General features: G+C 39.3%; 1 protein-coding gene across 8 annotated transcripts in view; it reads left to right on the forward strand.

Annotated features, from left to right (window-relative positions):
• Nucleotides 1–19,917, forward strand: part of RALGAPA2 (Ral GTPase activating protein catalytic subunit alpha 2) — a 320,763-nt gene that overhangs the window by 230,366 nt on the left and 70,480 nt on the right. For 7 of the 8 annotated variants that reach the window (XR_012519285.1, XR_012519286.1, XM_074406179.1 and 4 more), the window contains one exon: nt 8,312–8,439. Coding sequence is in view for 6 of the 8 variants with exons in the window: in XM_074406179.1 (XP_074262280.1) it covers nt 8,312–8,439 (128 nt within the window). In the remaining 2 variants the exon portion in view is untranslated. Of the gene's footprint in view, nt 1–8,311; nt 8,513–19,917 lie in introns of all 8 variants that reach the window. The other variant, XM_074406184.1, reaches the window with a different exon arrangement.

The following is a 19,917-nucleotide window of genomic DNA, read 5'->3' on the forward strand; positions in this document are numbered from 1 at the left end:
AAATTTACTGTTGAGCATGGGATTAGGACTGGGTGCTCCACGAGAACCCTTCCTCATCCACTTTGTACAGCAGCAGCTCTGTTTCCCCTGGCAGGACCACTTGCCCTGTCTATCCTGGAACTTCCTTTACTGCCTCAGTGTCCAGTGGTCTGCAGAGCCTAAGATACCTGACCATCAGTTTCCACTTCCCCCTGAGAACACGATGTCTTCTTCTGCTAGGAATGCTGCTCCCCTAAGTATTAAAAACTAAAGTCAGAGACTAGCACCTTAGGAATAGGAAAAAATTACATATGGGTCAGGAGGAGTAAAGTGAGAGGCACTACCCTCATCCCCCTGCCATACATAAACCTGAATATTCTGGTTGTGGAAGAAATACTATTTTACATTGGTCCCTGGTTTCCAGGACATACCATACCTTATGGGTCAATATCCCTACCTCATGGGGTAATATATCCCAGTTAGCTTAGTGAGTGAGTTTTCAGCAGTCATCAAACAGGCAGGAGGCTGTGTGGGTGGGTCCTCCTATAACTCCACTGGTCCCATGTGCCTCATTCATACTGTATTTCTTACCACAGGTTAGACCGTATCTTGCTATGAGGTAAGGCAAGTCTCTACCCAGTTCTTCCTTGGCTTTTTTAGCCAAATTCATTTCTATAAATGTCTTGGAGTCAGCTTGTCAAGATACATACATGCAATGCATTTAATCCATATAGGTCAATCTTGGAAGGAAAGTCACAACAATATTGAGTCTTCTAGTCTAAGAACAAATTTGTCATTTCATTTATTTAGACTAACATCTCTCAATAAAGTTTTGTAACTTTCTTTATACTTACCTTGTTGGATCTATTCCTGTGGACTTTATATTTTTATGCTGTTGTAAATAATAATTATTTTTCTAACCACTTGTTGCTGGTGGACAGAAATGCATTTGGATTTTTGGTGAGTTTATTCGGTATTCAGTGACTTTGATAAACTCTCCTTTCTATGGCAAATTCTGACCATTTGCCATAGATTATTTTGGAGATTCTCTGAGTATAGTTATACCATCTAAAAAAAAAGAACAGTTTTGCTTCTTCCTTTCTAATTCATAATCCTCTATTTCTGTTTTATATTACTGTATTGGCAGGGATCTCCAGTGCAGATGTTGGTAGATGTGATGTAGGAGGACATTTCTTTTCTCCTTCACAGTCTCACACATCAAGTTCTCAATGTTTCAACATTTAGTGGTTACAATAGATATTCTTTAACAGATTAGGGAAGTTCCCTTCTATTCCAAGATTGCTAAGAAATTTTTTCCATAATTGGATTTTGAGTTTTATAAAACACTTGTTTGAATGTCTTTTGAGATAATTATCTGACTTTTCTCATTCTATCTATTAACGTGGTTGTATACAGATTGATTTTTACTGAAAACCCAGATAGGTATTCTTGGGATATACCCGACTTGGTCATGATACTGTGTTACTTTTGCACATATTTGAATTGGCTTGCTGATATTTTGTTAGGGTTTTTGTAAGCATGTTCATGAGTGAGATTGGCCCTTCATCTTGGTATTAAGATTGTACTAATCTAATAAAATGAGTTTGTTTTCGCTTTTCTTATACTATGGAAAGTTTGGAAGTTTCTCTGAAACTTTCTCACTCAGAAACTTTAGGTGGTTGTTAAATATACATGCTCAGTAGGACGAAATACTGAGATAAGTTTCTGCTTAGGACTAATACTTGATGTCATCTTTCATTAAATTTTGAAGTTTCTCCAAAATAATAGTTATTTGTTCTTTGAAGATTTTATAGAATTTGCCAGAGAAGGCATTTCCTTGTTAAAATGTTTTTTTCTACTGTGATTCATCTACTTAAAAGCTCATAGAATTATGGCTTTTATATATCATCTTGTGTCTGTTTCCTAAATTGTATTTTTTTGGCATTTGGCCATTTCATCTAAATTTTTAAGTTTATAGGCATAAAGCTACATATATTTTCCAAGTATCTATAGTTAGATTCCTTTTTATTTCTAAGATTATTTATTTGTGCTTTTTTTTTTCTTGATTCACCTTCCCAAAGACTTGTCAATTGTATTAGACTTTTTTCAAAAACCCAACTTTTTTTTTTTCAACTTTTATTTTAGATTCCAGGAGTACATGTGCAGGTTTATTACCTGGGTATATTGCATGATGCTGAGGTTTGGGGTATAAATGGTCCCATCACCCAGTTATTCAGCGTAGTACCCAATGGTTAATTTTTCAACCCTTTCTCCCCTCCCTCTCCCTTCTAGTAGTTCTCAGTTTCTGTTGTTGCCATCTTTTTATACAATTTTTGTTGTTATCTTTATGTCCATGAGTACTCAATGTTTAGCTCCCATTTATAAGTGAGAACATGTGGTATTTGGTTTTCTGTGCCTATGTTAATTTGCTCAGGATAATGGCCTCCAGCTGCATCCATGTTGCTGCAAAGGACGTGATTTTTTTTTCATTATGGTTCCTTAAAACTGTCAATCTTGGTTCTCCTTTATTGTATGTTTGTTTTCTATTTTTAATGATGACTTTTATCTTTAGTAGTTCTTCTCCTCTGCTTTCTTTGAATTTGTTCGATTCTTTTGATTCTTCAGTATTTCTTGAGATGGGTGCCTGTCTCATTATGTTGTCGTCTCTATTTCTTTCTAATGTGAGCATTTGATTCTACACAGTCCTTGTAAGTACTGCTATAAGGTGTAAGTTATAATATCTACTCTTCTTATTTTATCAGTTAGCTTAACATGTTGCTAAATTTCCATTTCAATATTTTGGTCACCCATGAGTTATTTAGAAGAGTATTTCTTAATTTCTAAACATAGAGGTTTGTCCCAATTATCATTTTGTTGTTTGTTGTCAACAGCTTTTTGGGCACAGAATATGGATTATAAAATTTCTACCTCCTGAAATTTATTGAGATTTGCCTTATGACCTAGAACAGAGGTCAGCAAACATTTTTTGTAAAGGACCAGATAGTAAATATTTTAGGCTTTGGGTCTGTGACAACTACATAACTGTCATTATTGTATAAAAGTAGCTATAGAAAATGTGTATGTGGGCTGGGCGCAGTGGCTTACACCTGTAATCACAGCACTTTGGGAAGCTGAGGTGCACAGGTCACTTGAGGCCAGGAAATCAATACCAGTCTGGCTAACATGATGAAACCCCGTCTCTACTAAAAGTATAAAAAAAATTAGCTGGAAAGTTGCAGTGAGCTGAGATTGCACCACTGTACTCCAGCCTGGGCAACAGAATGAGACTCTGTCTCAAAAAAGGAAGGAAGGAAGGGAGGGAGGGAGGAAGGAAGGAAGGGAAAGAAGGGAAAGAAGGGAAGGAAGGAAGGGAAGGAAGGGAAGGAAGGGAAGGAAGGAAGGGAAGGAAGGAAGGAAGGAAGGGAGGGAGGGAGGGAGGGAATGTGTAAGTGGATAACTGTGGCTGTGTTCCATTAAAACTTTATTTATGAACTGAAATTTAAATCTCGTAATTTTCACATCACAAAATACTCCTTTAATTTTTTTCCAACTATTTACAAAGTAAAAAGCATTCTTAGCTTGCAGACCATACAGAAGTAGGTACCAGGTTAGAATTAGGCCCTGCTGGCTCTATTTGTGGACCCTTGGCCGAGGATGTGGTCAGTTTTTAAAAAGTATTCTGTACATGCTTAAAATGAATGTGTTTTCTGAAATTGTTGGGTAGAGTTATTTATATGTTTCCATTACAATGAGTTTGTTAGTTGTCTTCTTCAAATCCTCTATATTCTTGCTGTTTTCTAGAAAATATTTCCTTGGAAATACAATGTTAATAATGAAAAGGGCACAAATTATAAGTTTATGCCATGATGGATGTTTTCAAAGTGAACACACTTGTGTAATCCCACCCCAGATCAAAATAGAGGATATTGCCAGCCCTCAGAATTTTCCCTCATGCTCCATCCCTATCACTAATACAATGAAGAAGTGGCTGCTAACCTGACTTCTGGGCCTGTTGATTCATTTTACTTGGTTTTGAACTTTCTAGGAGTGAAATTATGTAGTAGGAACTTTTTAGTGTCTGTTTCTTTCACTCATCATTATATTTGGATTATTTTCATGATGTTACATGTAGTTGTGGTTTTTTCATTTTCCTTACTGTGGAATATTCTGTTAGGTGACACAGACTTAATTTATACTCCTCTGGATGGACCTTGTGGCTGTGTTCTGTTTGGTGAATAAGTATGACTTGCCTTTTCCGTTTTGTGATGGGCAGAGTTGTAGAAAATTCTATAAAGTCCAATTTATTTTCTTTCTTACCCTAAAAAATTCTTGCTTATCCTAAGGTCATGAATATTTTCTCATATTTTTTTTCTAGAAGCTTTATGGTTTTAGCTTTAACATTTCAGTCTGTAATCCTCTCAGTTTTTGTGTCTGATATGCGATGAAGGTCAAGGTTCACTTTTCCATATGGCTCTCCAGTTGTTTCAGTGTCTTTATTGAAACAGACTTTTTTCTTCCATCAAATTGATATGCTGCCTTTATTGTAAATCAATTACCATGTAGGTGTGGCTCTCTTCTTGGATTCTATATTTTGTTTTATTGAAATATTTTTTTATCCTGGTCCACTATAGTGATTTCTTAATTATTATATTTTTATAGTGTGCCTTGAATTCAGGTAATGTCAGTCTTAATATCGTCTTGGCTAATCTATTTCTTTTCATTTTCCCATGAACTTAGAAGCATTTGATACATGTGTATTTTTTAAAAAGCTTGCCAGAATTATGTTTGGATTTTGTTGAATCAATAGTTCAATTTTAGAAGAATTGACATCTTAACAATATTGAAACTTCCAGTCCATGAACATTGTACATCTTCCCATTTATTTAGCTTGTCTTTAATTTATCATCGCTGTTTGGTAGTTTTCAGTATAAATGTCTTGCACATTCTTTTGTGAAATTTATTCTTTTTTGATGCAATTATAAAAAAAATTTTTTGCATGTCTTTTCCCAATTGTAGTTGCTAAGTTTCAGAAATATAACTGATTTGAGGAGTATATTGTTTTCTGAGACTTACCAAAATTCACTCTCTAGTTACAGTTAAATTTCTTTGGACTTTTCATGTACGTAATCATGCTATCTGTGAATAAAAACAGTTTTACTTCTTTGGGAGGCTGAGGTGGATGGATCATGAGGTCAAGAGATCGAGACCATCCTGGCCAACATGGTGAAACCCCGTCTCTACTAAAAAAAATACAAAAATCAGCTGGGCGTGGTGGCATGTGCCTGTAGTCCCAGCTACTCGGGAGGCTGAGGCAGGAGAATTGCTTGAACCCAGGAGGCAGAGGTTGCAGTGAGCCAAGATTGTGCCACTGCACTCCAGCCTGGCGCTCTGGCGACAGAACAAGACTGTCTCAAACAACAACAACAACAACAACAAAACAGTTTTACTTCTTTCTAACCTTTATGTTTTCTTCTCCCTTACCCTTCTTCTTTCTTTCTCTTAATTTTCTTTATTGTAATGACTAGGATCTTCAAAAATGTTGAGTAGAAGAGGTGAAGATATACATCCTTGCCTTTTCAAATCCCTTTTGGAAACCACTTGATCTTTCATCATTAACTGTGATGCCTTTTTACCCCCTTTAAGCTCTCATTAAATTGAGGCAGTTCCCTTCTATTCTGGTTTGCTGAGAGGTTTTGTTCTGTTTTGTTTTTCTAAGTATGAATTAGAGTTAAATTTTATTTAATGCTTGTTCTGTATCTGTTAAAGTCATACTGCTTTTATTCTGTATTTTGTCAGTGTGGATTTTTGCACATTGCAAAAATAAATTGCATTGGTGGATTTATGAATGTTAAATGAGCTTTGAGTTCCAATGGAAAATTCTGCTTGATCAAAATATATTGTCCTTTTTTTAATCTTGCTGGATTTAATTTACTAAAGATTTATAAAGAATTTTTGCATCTTTGCTGAGAGATACTAGTCCATAGTTTTCTTCTGTCAGCTCTTTATGGGCAGAGACAGTCTCTCATTCATTATTGTATCCCAAGTCCTTTCACCAATGCCAACCACAGAAAAGGTGCTTTACAAATAAACAGCTTAGGAGAGAAATCAAAAGACCTAGGATGGAGACCCACATTCATTAATTTAAATTATTTAAAATATTAATGAATATAACTCATTTAGCAGGTATTTGCCTTCCAATTATGTGTCAGATACAGATACTCAGAAGGGGTTTTCTTCCTCCATCTCCAGCCACTCCTTCTTTTCTAATTGTGTCTCATGTCTCTAACCTCTAAACATTGGAAAGCCAAAAGATACAGTCCTTTAGTCCCTTTTCTTGATCTTTTGTGGGTGTTACCTGATCTCATGGCTAGAAACACCGTCTCTAAATGAACAGCTCCAACTTAGGCCTTTCCCCTGACTCTAGCGTGGTATGTCCACTCCTCCTCATCCAGTGATACATCGTCCCTGGATACCCAATAGGTTTCTCTAATTTAAACATGGCTGAAGTTGAGCTAATGACCCTCCCTCTCAGTCTTGATTTCAGGAAAACATAGCCCCAGCCTTCCAATGGCCAGGCCAGAAACTGTGGCATCACCCTTGACATCTATTTGTGTCTCCTACCTTATTAACCATCCTCAACAAATCCTGTCAACTCTACCTTCAAAGTATATCTAGAACCTTTCTCCACTTCTGCTGCCATTCTGATCCAAGCCATTACCATCTCTTGCCCAGGTTATTCAGTAGTCCCCAGCTGGTCTCCGTCATTCCCCTTTGCAATTTTCCCAGCACAGGTGCCAAAACAATTAAAGTGGTATACCTTTAAAATGTAGGTTAGATCACATCCTCTGCTTTCATAAACGCTCAGGAGGCTTTGATCTTACGCAGAATGGAAATCCAGAATTCTTAAAACTTCCTATAAAGCCTCTCGTGACCTGCTTGACTTTAGCTCTTAATTCTTCCTTTTACTCAGTTGGCCTCAGCCACGGTGACTTCCTTGCTATTGATTAAACATACTAATTCTTCTGCCACCACAAGGCCTGTGCTGTTTCTCTGCCTGGAATGTTCTTCCATCAGATGTCCTCATAGCTCGTGGTTCATTCATCACTTCTTTTAGGTATTTACTAAAATGTCATCCTCTCCTTAAAGCCCTCCCTGGCCATTAGATCCAACTGGAGACCCGTCTCAAAAAGAAAAGTTCTATTGCTCTTCCCTGCATTAGTTTTTACCTTAGCACTTCTCCTGCTTATTATATATTTTATATATTTATACTGTTTATTCTTTGAAATCTCCAACAAATTCTAAGCTCAGTGAAATCAGGGATTTTTGTACTATTCACTGTTGTTTCCTCAGTGAGTAGAACAGTGTCCGTCACATAATAAATATTTTCTGAATACATGCATAAGCAAGTAATAAGTGAATGAATATAAGAGTTACATGATCCCATGGAGCTTATATAAGAGTTGTGATCTCATGGAGTACTATTTCCATATTAGTGAATAAAATTAAAGAAATTCTAATGGGGGAAAAAGGAAAGAGAAAAAATAAATCCAAAAAGGTAAGTACGAAAACTTGCGAGTTTTCCACATAACAGAAATGGGTTCAGCTATGAAAAGCCAGTCTCTTAAAAACATAGAAGCCAGGTGTGGTGGCGCAACTGTAATACCAGCTACTCAGGAGACTGTGGAAGGAGGATACTTGAGCCCAGAAGTTCAGGCTGCAATAGGCTATGATCATGCCACTGCACTCCAGGTTGGGCGACAGAAGGAGACCCTATCTCAAAAAAAAAAAAAAAAAAAGTAGAAGGAAATGAAGGTAATGCAATATCTTGGAAGCAGAGGGGGTAAAAGGTAAAAGAAGAATTAGGACTGTGTAGGACTTTGTAGTTGTTGACGGGGATAGTCAGCATCTCCTTTAAGAGTTAATATATATCAGGACCCGTAGCTGCAACATTACCAATTCCATAACTAGTTTCAGAGGGATGCAAGTCTAGTGTTGTGCAGTGAAGCATGTCTGTGTACCATGCATAATTCACATGATGTAGGTACTTACGAGCAATGCCATTTCTGTAAATGACAAGGGAATAAACAAATAACCTAGTAAAATTTTGTCATTGGAAGTTTTGCTGGAGAATCCCTTGTAGAGGAGGATTGTGAAGCAGTCCTGCTTCACTCGATTTGAAAGCCCTGGACCTGCATCGTGTTAAGGTCAGCGTCTGCTCTGTGGGTGACAGCTTACATGCTTATTGCAGCTCTGACATCAGTCAGCTATTCTCCTATCTTTGATTTGACTGTTACCAGTTTTTAAATTTTGTTTTTTCATTTCAAATCAACAGGTTCCCTTTTTTGGGCCTCTGTTTGATGGAGCCATAGTGAGTGGGAAGCTGCTGCCGAGTCTTGTATGTGCCACGTGCATCAACGCCAGCAGGGCTGTGAAGTGCCTCATCCCACTCTACCAGAGCTTGTATCTTTTTGCTTTAAATATGTAACTTACTAACCATCCCAGAATCAAGATTCCTGGCAGTTTTTCATAAGAGGTAAGTATTCAAAACTTAATTGAAGAGGGAAGATAATCTTTTAACCTCTGTTAAAAATAACATAGTATGATTTTTCATAGCATTTGTTAATTTATACTAAATATAATTTTGTGCTGCATTCAACTTAGAGTTTACTTTCATAATTTACTTACATACATTGGTGTCTGAGAAGCTGTGACCATTATGAGATGCTCATATCTCCTTAGGTGTTTTGCCCCACGTTGCAGTCTCATCCTGTATCCCTCTTATTTGTGGCAGCCCATTGTGTTTAAGGTGGGATGCTGAGCAAAACATAACACTCATTCAGAGTGCCTACCAGAAACCAAAGCAAATGAAGTGACCCTCATAAGTCACCACCTGAGCAGTACAGGTGGGTTTCTGGAAGATCAGAGGAGACAGAAATTGCATCTGGTTGGGAGGGGAAGGAAAAGTATCCTGAATTAAGTTGCATTTGGACTTATCAATAGGAATAGCTAGAAATTATTTTGTAATTTTCCCAAATCATTGATATTTTCTTCTCTAGTTCCTGATTTTGTTTCCAAAAAGAGGATAAATTTCACTCTTATAATTTTTTTCCTCAAACATTAATTGGTCTGCTGTAATCCTTAAATTCAAGCATGATCTCAGGCTATAAGAAAAAGAGATTAAGATGGATGACCTCATAAAATTAATGCAAAAAATAATCTGACCCCCTAATAAAACTTAGAATCTCTTTGTTTCTAATTGGTATTGATAATAATTTGAAACGTATTGTGTTTGACCTCTATATAAACTTCTCCCAACCTAATAGTAAGTGATGTGTTGCTAGCGGGTGAGAGTTGGGGGTAGATGAAAACTATCCCATGTGAATAGATACAGTTCATGAAAAAATACCTTTCATTAAAGTCCTGGTCACTTCATTGACTGATATTCTGCCTTTAGATTAAAAAAAAAAATACATATGCCATGTGGCAACTTAGAATTATCATAGAAATGAGTAGTAGAAAGGAGCTATTAGGTCCCATCTGGTCCCTCCCCCGAGGGCCAGGGCAGCATTATTCCCTTCAGTGTACTCTCTCGTGCTTTGTCCAGGCTGGTGGTGAGTGTTTTGGAGATGGCATTCTTTGCAGTGATTTCCACAACACTTTAGACGTAATCTTACGGCTGGTGTCAATTTGGCCTTCAGCATGGAGTTTTTATTTCACATGCCGTTAAAAAGGGCCTCTTGGCAGAAATGAGAAAGACCCATTCAGCAATTGGTTTGTCAGTTTGCACATCAACTAGGACGAGCTGGGCACTCATCAGTCAAGTATGTTGGACCAAGGTAGCAAAAAAAAAAATTTTATTTTACAAATAAGAAAATTCCATTTTATATTAATTCCATTGTGACTTTTGTTGTGTTACCTTCTCTACTTATTGAACTTCTCATTGTAAAATACTTGCTTTGTTATTTGATTTAACACTGCTTTCTCAAATAAGAATTAATGTGATACAATTGGCATAATCGGGTATAGGAAAAAGGGTGTTTTTAGAAGTTCAAAGTATACTATTCAGCATCACTTTAAAAACCTTTCAAGCAGTGACACATCGGGACTAATGTGGATACCAGCTAGGACTACCGATGCTAGTGTGTGTTAGTAAATGTATTTTGACTCATAAAATAGCTAACTTGACATCTCAAAGGACAATATAGTACTGAAATTGGGAAAAGGTAAAAAACTATTATGTTGATCATTATAAATATTTTAAACATTTTTTTGTCTTGTACCTGGAGAAAATTTAATTGGTGTTATTCAAATACATTGTTTAAAGCAAATCAACTGTTACACGTAATTTTTTATAGAGATGTTATTAGTGGGGAAAACTTTGCAATCATTTAACTACTCTATTCTTTTAATTTCTGTCTGAGTAGTTAGTGGGGAAAACTCTGCAATCATTTAACTACTCTGTTAATTTCTGTCTGCAGAAGGGCTAATATTCAGACCAGAAATGAGGGATATAATAAGAGAAAACAAAATGGAAAAAATAAGGAAAAGGGGAGGGTTTTTCTGATTTTTATTGTTTAAAAATTACTAATTTTAAGAACTATAGGCCAGGCACTGTGGCTAATGCCTGTAATCTCAACACTTTGGGACGCCAAGGTGGGCTGATCCCTTGAGGTCAGGAGTTCGAGAGCAGCCTAGCTAACTAACATAGCAAAACGCTGTCTCTAGTAAAAATACAAAAAAAAATTAGCCAGGCGTGATGGCGCACGCCTGTAGTCCCAACTACTTGGGAGGCTGAGGCAGGAAAATGGTTTGAATTCAGAAGGCAGAGGCTATAGTGAGCCAAAATTGCACAACTGCACTCCAGCCTGGGAGGAAACAGAGCAAGACTGTGTCTCAAAACAAAAACAAAAACAGAAAAACAAAAAACACAACCATATCTACCTAAGCTATTAATTATCATTTCCTTTATGTTTTGTTAGATCCAAGTCCATATATGGTTTGGCAAAAGTCTGAGTTCCATAGAAAATGTCATACCTGATGTCTGGAATTTGCTGCTTTATTGAGATAAGTCTTAGATTTGAATTTTGAAAACCACTGAATAACCTAACAAATTCTAATTATGGGTGTCTTGTTACATTTATTCATTTTCGAAACAACTACTGTGGACTCACTATTGCCAAGTCCAGTGCTAAGAGCTGAGGCTACAGCAGGGAGAAGGGTAACCAGGTTTGTACTCACATGCTTCACACAGAAAACCCATACATAGATTAAAAACATGTATGAATTGAGAGAAGTTCTGTAAAGAAATTATTAATTAATTGAGAGTTGGGGTAAAGAAGGGTCAGGGCACAGAAAGACTTATGAGGAGAGAGCATTTGGGCTGAAATTGGAGGGATGAAAGAGAAGCGGTCCTCAGAGAGCAGGGATGGCATTCCACGCAGAGGGTACAAGGACTCAGATTGCTCACGAGTGATAAACTTGCATTTTTCCAGAATTGTATGCATGTTCAAGTCCATCAGGTGCCTGTGATGGACCCAAGAGCCAGATTCCAGAAGAGATGGTGTTCTGGTTGATCCCCTGAGGAAGCTGTACTTCCCTAACTCTTTCTGCTCATGCCCACCTTGGAAGTTCTCATCTGAGCACGGCAGCCCAGAGTAAACCCCCACAGCTGCCTGATGTCAGGTGCAGTAAGTGGGGAGCAAATGTAGGGCCCACCACCCCAAGCCTGTGCAAGCCCCGCAAGGGCTGAGGAGATCAGCAGTACCTTGAGCACACCTAGAACTAGGGCTGGCTATATAACCCATGGGTCCCAGTACAAAATGAAAATGTAGGGTTCCTTTTTCAAAAAACAGGAAAGAATGCCTTTAAAGGTCCTAAAATACTAAGGTTTTCCCTTTTGTCTGCAATCTCTCAACTTGTCATGGTATTCTTTATTTGCTATGTAGTGTTGTTCTAAATAAAGAAATGTTAAAAATTTAAATTATTCGCAGTATCTTTTTTTTTTTCTTTTGAGACAGAGTCTTGCTCTGTTGCCCATGCTGGAGTGCAGTGGTATGATCGCAGCTCACTGCAACCTCCACCTCCTGGGTTCAAGCTATTCTCCTGCCTCATCCTCCCAGGTAGCTGGGATCGCAGGTATACGCCATCACACCTGCTATTTTTTTGTATTTTTGGTAGAGATGGGGTTTCACCATGTTAGCCAGGCTGGTCTCAAACTCCTAGCCTCAAGTGATCCGCCTACCTCAGCCTCCCAAAGTGCTGGGATTATAAGTGCAAGCCACTGCACCCAGCCCCTAAATTTTTAGCATATCTTATCACTCATCTCCCACCCAAGTACTAGCTGGGGCCAACCCTACTTAGCTTCTGAGGTCAGACAAGATCAAGCGCATTTGGGGTGATATGTTTGCAGACATACCATTTTTCTTTATATTGTGCAATGCCAGTTTAATGTGTAAATATGAGTACTTAGCTTATATATGGAATCAACAAAATTATGCAATTCATATTTTATGGCTTATGCATGCGTATATATTTTGTTCTTACCAGAAGAATGGGAACACCACACAAAACCAACTGAGTAGTCACTCTTCATGTGCACATATTCTACCAGCACTCTGTACTGTCAGTTTATTGATTAACAAGAGAGGATTGGCAGGAAAAGAGGCTATGCTTTTTCCTTTCCTCCTGCATCATCATTTCACCATAAGTGGTCACCTAATACAGGAAAATAGCACAACTATGAAAGGATATGATAGGGTTCCTTGGTGTTCATGTTTCTTGGGGCACTACTGCTTTCTTTCTGTGTTTAAAGCAAATTCTGAATCAGAAGGAGAATGTGACTCCTCAGGGGAGTCGGCTTCCATGAATACTCAACATAGAGGGAACACACTTCCCATGTACAAATGTTCAGGTCACATGTGCATAAAGCCCTGCCTGCAGCCTGTCCCAAAACACCCCAGTACAAGGTGGTGTTCTCTATTCCTGGGTGTTTATTAGAGTTGATTCCCTTCTTAAAGCCTGGCAGCATATCCCTTGGCGAAATTGTATTGGCATATGAACCAGGATCTGTTACTAAATGAAGCAGCTTGTGGGAACAGCCCTAGAATAAAAGTTTATTTACAAGACAAAAAATTCTGAAAAGGAATTACTGTTACCTGTTTCCCTGGGATCTTACGTACAGTGTTGAGTGCCAACAAAGAAAGGACATTTCTTTGTCAACTCAGACTGTTTTATATAGGCAACCCTGTATCCTCACTTTGTTTCTGATATTTAGATTATACTTGTTAAGTAGAAAACATTGCCAAACTGCTCACTGCATCCAAATGTTACTCACTTTCTAGGGATCATAATGACTGTTTTATGAACAAAGGACATGTTTAGTTGAGACCTTGTATAAATCTTTTAGAGAGAAGACATACATAGCGAAACATTGAACCTGATGACAACTAAAGTCACGAGCTAATGGAATTACTTTGGAGTAGTTATTCTTACCTCTCTATCCTCTCCCCAGCTAACAGCTGTTACTTAACTGCCTTAAAATCATGTCTGTTGGGATTCAGTTTTTATAGTATTTAACTGGAAGTGGAAATGTGGGCAGTTACATATTAATTTTGATCACTGTGTTTAAGAAAATGCAACATTTCTGATTAAGCTGATGATGGGGGCATTGCTGGAGGAAATTTGCCCTTTGGGGGGTTTTTTGAGGAGTAAATGCAATCAGAATCAATATGAAAGGAGTTCTTGTTTGGGGGCCCTTGGCTGAGTAAATAGTTGCAACACTGCAGCAAAGGCACATAGAAGACCGAAAAATACCATTGTCTTATATGATTTTTTAAAAATGTAAGCACAGTAGGGGTGTTATTGGAAAGCACCCTCAGGAATGGTTCAGTCCAGCCTCTTTGTCTCTCCTGGGTTCTCCTGTGATCCTCCTCAGGCTAAATCAAATCTGTCAAGTGGAGCCTTCGTCCTGTGGCCACTGCTTTTCTGAGTGATGAGGGCCAACTCACCTGCCATCTGCTTTTTCTATCCCTCATGGGCAATCAGAGAGCCTATTCCTGTGCCTAGAGGGTTGTAAATGGGAAGCTTGCCACATGTTATGTTTACTATTCCCAAGCCAACTAAAGATTCCAAAATCAAACCGTGGTCAGATAGAAGTTTCCACAACCCTTTTAGCCAGGGCTTTCATTCTCCTCATCAGATAACTTGTTTCAGGAAAAAGGTTGCTGCACAATATGCAATGTGCCCATTAGGAGGAGTTCACCCCGAATCAAACAGATGGTGGCTTTTTAAAATAAACGTCCACTTCAATAGAACAATAGTCTCAATGGCATTCACCATCTCTACTCACTGTAACTATCAGCATTTGATGGAGAGAACTGGGCTGCCTAAGAAAAAGTAATTTTGTATCTCATTCTTTCACAAGTAAAATTTACTTTGATTTTCAGTTAACATATATGTTTGACAATACCAAAATATCTCTTTCGTACACCCATGACTTTGAATCTCATTGTTAAATTCTGCTATGAATTTTCACATCTTCAAAAATTACTCCTCTCCCTAAAGCTGTAGCAACCTTGTTTCTTTTTTGCTCATTGGGATCTTTGGTTCTTTTTCCTGGACAGATCTTTAATTTCTTCCATCCATCTCCATACATTTCAGAAAAGATGTCAAACAGTACTATGTGTTCTATTTTGCCAGGCAGCACCAGTTAGCATCCGTCAACATTTACAGTGCCCCTGCCATGCGCCAGGCATGGTCCTTGCCACCAGGAATAGAAATGTGAAGATACTTCAAGTGAGGGGCCAATGTTTGTTTATGGACCAAGCTTTGAAAGATCACATCACATTATCACATTTGAGAATGACAGTTGCTTCCATATGGCAGAGTATAGGATAGAGACACACACACACACACACGCACGATGGAGGCGATGAAAACATTCAAGGGGCCATGGAAGGGTTCTCAGAGAGAAGAGCAGGGGTTTCATCAAAGGCAGTGGCAGGGGATGGATGATGGATTGGATATCTAGGTAAAGGAGGTAGACTAGATTTGTGGGGGTCTGGAGAGTGGCATGAGAAGAGAATTGCAGACAGAATTCTCTGGTCCTTTGGAAGGAGCAGGTAGAGATAGAGAAAGGCAGGGGTAGAGGAAAGAACGATTTCACAGAAAAGAGAGAAATGAAGGGTTAGTTTCAGCAGACTGGCCAAGAAAGAGACATCCTACTGGGTGGTTTTATCTATGACTGGTTCCAGCAGACTCAAGTCTTCACCTGGCGGATTGGGTATAAGAGGACCTAGAACTGAATTACTTCAACATAATATCAGATAATAGCAGCCCCACAAAGCAAACACTCCTGGGTGAGATTAACAAGTGACTGTGAATCAAAAATGCGTCGGAGAGGGGCTGCATTTAAGAGCAGCAGCCAGAATGGAGTTATACCCAGGGTGGGAGGGATGGCCATGCTTTTCCAATCCAAATTTCTAAACAGGCCCAAAGCAAAATAGAGCGTAGTGGGAATTTCTACTACTTGATATCAGCTCCGATGTACATCTAACCAAAGGTGACACGTGTTTGATAAATTCTTGGCTGGCAAACAGTCTTATCTCTCAGAAGACAGGTGAAGCAAACAAGAAGCACTACTATTTTGTTTTGGATCCGTTTCTTAGTAATTTGAAAGAACGGATTTTTGACTTGGATGTTGGAAAAAGTAATGAGCTTTTACTAAAGCTTATATAAGAATGGGAGTTAAAAAAAAAAAAGAAGAAGAAGAAGAAGAAGAAGAATGGGAGAAAAATGCTAGTAGACCTGTACTCGAGGCACTTGGGAAGCACCTTAAAAAAAAAAAGTTCAGGGGAAGAAATCGAATATTCCCGTGGGTGGGTGGAGACTGTAAAAGGGAATGAGGAATTAGAGATTTTTAATAAAAGGATTTTTTATTAAAAACTTAATGGCCGGGCGCGGTGGCTCAACCCTGTAATCCCAGCACTTTGGGAGGCTGAGGCGGGTGGATCACGAGGTCGAGAGATCGAGACCATCCTGGTCAACCTGGTGAAACCCCATCTCTACTAAAAATACAAAAAATTAGCTGGGCATGGTGGCACGTGCCTGTAATCCCAGCTACTCAGGAGGCTGAGGCAGGAGAATTGCCTGAACCCAGGAGGCGGAGGTTGCGGTGAGCCGAGATCGCGCCATTGCACTCCAGCCTGGGTAACAAGAGCGAAACTCTGTCTCAAAAAAAAAAAAAAAAAAAAAAAAAAACTTAAAATTATTCCTCCGAGAAAAAGGAGAGGCATGGAGGAGCAACCCATATAGCTGCACAAGGTTGCGGTCTCCGATGCGTTAGGCGTTCATATTTAAATACGCATGTCAAGATTCAAAGAGGAGCTCCTGACTCTGTAAATCAGCAGGTGGGCACGGTTAGCCATTATCTCGATGACCCTTCATTTTCTCCATCACATCTCCTTCAAATGGGAAGGCACAGAGAAGTGCCTTAGTGGATGAATTAAAACTCAAGTCACTAAGAATACAAGAAAAAAACAAAAAAAGACTAACTCTTGCCGGTAAGCTCCAGACTTCAGGGCCACTTGTATCGGACTGTAGAACAAATCATCTCAGAACCACAAGAACTAATTTTTTTAAGAAATCATGTAGAATAAAGGATGTACCCCAAACTGGAAACAGAAAAATATTTTCTTTGTTTTCAAAAAGGATTAAAGGATGAATTTCGGAATGTTGCATGGATCCTTTATAAAATTGTTAGACTAGGTTACTAAATAACTTGTGAGCCTTCAGAAAGGAATATGTTGACGAAGAATCAAGTATTCCAAACACACTTACTGTGTGTTTTATAAGATTACTATTTCCAGAGATTAGAGGAAGCATACACATCTTGATGTTGGTAAACTCTAAGATAAAATATTCTTATCATCTGGCAGGTGTAAGAGAGAAATATAGGCCCCTGAGAGCTGGATGATTTTATCGTGGCCAAATCTAAAATGCATTAATTCATGGGCACCAGTCAGTGGGGTGCTTTATGTCCCTAGTGTGGTTTTGATGTCACAGCTTTGCCTAACCCCTCTTCCATTCAACAGTTTTTTCAGTAACTTTCACAAAAGTCTCTGTTTATTAAGCCATCATTTGTAAGAAAGCTGAGAGGGTTAACTAATTTGACACGAAGCGAAGTCACACATTATGATTTTCTCAACAAATGAGAGACTTCCAGGCCCAAGCCAGCAAGAGGAGGTTTAAGAGCATAGAATGTAATGTTATATTCTGGGCTTTGGATAATCGGCAGCCTGAGTGCAGGGTGAGGGTGATGTGGTTTGGTAACAGTCATTGTGAACAATGTCTGAGGATTTTGTTTGGCCACAGAGTGGAGAAGAGAGACGAGAGTGAGGCAACAGCCAGCCACACCAGCATTCTCTTGAGACCTCAGCATAGGAAACGTGAGGTCTGGTCACAGAACTATGGCCTGTGCTCCTGCAGCCTCAGGGAGCATCCGAAGGTGGTGTGCTGCCCTGGGGCCACATTTTGAAAGGGACCTCAACCAACCTGGAGCCAATCCAGAAAAATTGTAACCAAATGGGTAGCTGTTAAAAGCAAGAAGGAATTGTTTCAAGAGTCTGAGAGGTTTCTAAAGAGGATGTCAGTCTACGGAACTGGGACCAGTGAACAGAGGCAACATGGAAGCGACTTTACCTCAGTGTCAAATCAAATGTTCAAAAACCAAAGTGGGCAGACCAGCTGCCCCCACACCAAATCCAGCCCACAGATGGGCTTCGTTTTAACTGCAGTTGTCCTCTTCACATTACCAAAACACAAAACTAAAAACTGAGTTTGTCAGCCATGCTGAAAATTTGGGAGAGCCTGCGTTTTAAAAAATCTATACTTTAGACTTCTCTTGAAGAATCAGAATATCTGACCCTACAGGGCCTTCTTTCTACTGACAGTGATCAGTCTCTCCACAGAACATGTGCTGTCCTGGTCACTTCAGTCCCTCCTGGTGTCTCTCCAGTGCTCAGGCCTGGTGCAGGCACCACTACTATGGCACCTACCATTTGGTCTCTCTGAGTTGGTGAGAGGACTAATGGGCCAAGCAGGTAAAACAGTGCCTGGTCCTCGGTGAAAGCCCAGCAAGTGTTACCTGCAATTGTTCCCATTTTATCAACCTGGCCCTCACAAATACTGGAGTTTTAAACCTCTGTTGTAAAAACTGGAACCACCTAACTGTGGAGATAGGCCTCAGGAAATATTTCCTTTTTACCATTGTAGGTGTTAATAAAGGCAGGTAGAATGCTGTTCGTTCAGTGCCTTGCAGAAGGTCCTCTTCTGTGTGAAAGGCTGGCCCCCTCAGGTCAGAGCTGCCCTCCACCCTTGGTGCATGGAAATAAGGCCTGTGAGAAGTGCGAAGGTACCGAAGAAATCTGGAGAGAAGGCAGTACGCTTTGCTATTTTTTGCTGCAGAGTGACTTCTCACTGTTGGGAAAAAAAAATCATCCCTTCAGGAGAAGTTACTCTCAACCTCACAGCCTATGTAGAAACCAGGCTGATGCTCTGCCTAGGGAAATACCAAGAACAGCCTCATTCTTCCTTCCTCTCCTTCCGTCTCTCAGCTCCATCCTCAGTGGGTCACTGCCTCTCACTGTCAGCTATCAAAAGGGAGCATGCTGCTTCCCACTGGGATGACCCCTACCCTAGGAGTCACCTCTCAGCCACTCTGCTATACCCCATCCTGCACACTGCCCTTGAGGCCCTCCTGTGCCAAGGACCCCTCACGCTCCCACAGCCATCTCCCCTCTGACTCACTCCTTGCCAGCCTGGGCCTCCTCTGTCCTTGTCTGTCTCAGATGAGGCACTCCTGCAGCAGTGCTGGCTTTCCCAGGAGAGGCCTTGTTTCTACTCTGCTGCTGTCCCCTAGTATATTATGAGTGTGTATGTGTGAAGGCCTGGCAGGAGAGGGAAGAAGCTGGAGAGTAAGAATTTGGTAAGAAACATTTTGGAAAACAAAAGAGAAAAGTATATCATATTTTATAAAATGACATTTTTTTCAAAATTGAAAACCTTAATTGCCTTTGGTGAAATATAGCCCTATGAATAGAAATATGTATGTATGTAAATATACATTAACTCTCTCTTTTCCATTTTTGAATGTTTAGTTTACATCTGGATACTGAACATGTAAAATAATAGCACCTGGCACATGGTAGGAACTCAAAACTACATAGTATTCAAGAGGAAAGAAAAAAATTTTAGCGAAAAATTGGATTTTGTGTTTTTTTCTCTTTACTGGAGGATAGTGTTTTGTGCATATTTTTATTGTGCTCTAAATAATCATTCTAACATTATCACCCCAAAGTATTGAAGGGCATTTATATGGGAATCTTGACCATTAGAATGATAACTTTATATTTGGTTTGAAATTAATGGAATCTTACTGAGATCACTGTACAGGAAGTGATCCCATTTTCTTAAGAGCCGTAAGTTTATTTAGTTAGTTTTTGAGAGAGAGATTGAATTCAAACATTGTTAAAGTCAGAAACCTTGCAGACAAGAAGGAAGCGGGAGGGAGATGTAATATATATACCATCAAAGCGTTGGCCTCCTGAGAAAGGAGTGAGCGACTCTCTAGACCTCAGTCAGAAAGAAGTGTCTGAAAAGGCCTTAATTTCAGTGTCAGAGTCCATTTGTAAATCCTAGGGACCTAGTTGTGGGGTTTTTAAAAAACTCTTAATTGTATGTAAATTTTATACACATAAATAAAACAGGCTTGTAATGCCTAAAGGAAGCTCTCCATGGCTCTGAGACTTGGAGCGGGCGGGCCTTGGCTGCACATGCAAATACTGACAGCTGAAGTCACTTGTTGGAAAGTCCGCAAACTCTGGTTACAGCTGCATTTGTCAGTAGCTTTAAGGGAAGTGTAATCAGCCAGATAGATTAATT

This window comes from Saimiri boliviensis, chromosome 9 (genome assembly GCF_048565385.1).
Source record: "Saimiri boliviensis isolate mSaiBol1 chromosome 9, mSaiBol1.pri, whole genome shotgun sequence".
NCBI classification, from domain to species: Eukaryota; Metazoa; Chordata; class Mammalia; order Primates; family Cebidae; genus Saimiri; species Saimiri boliviensis.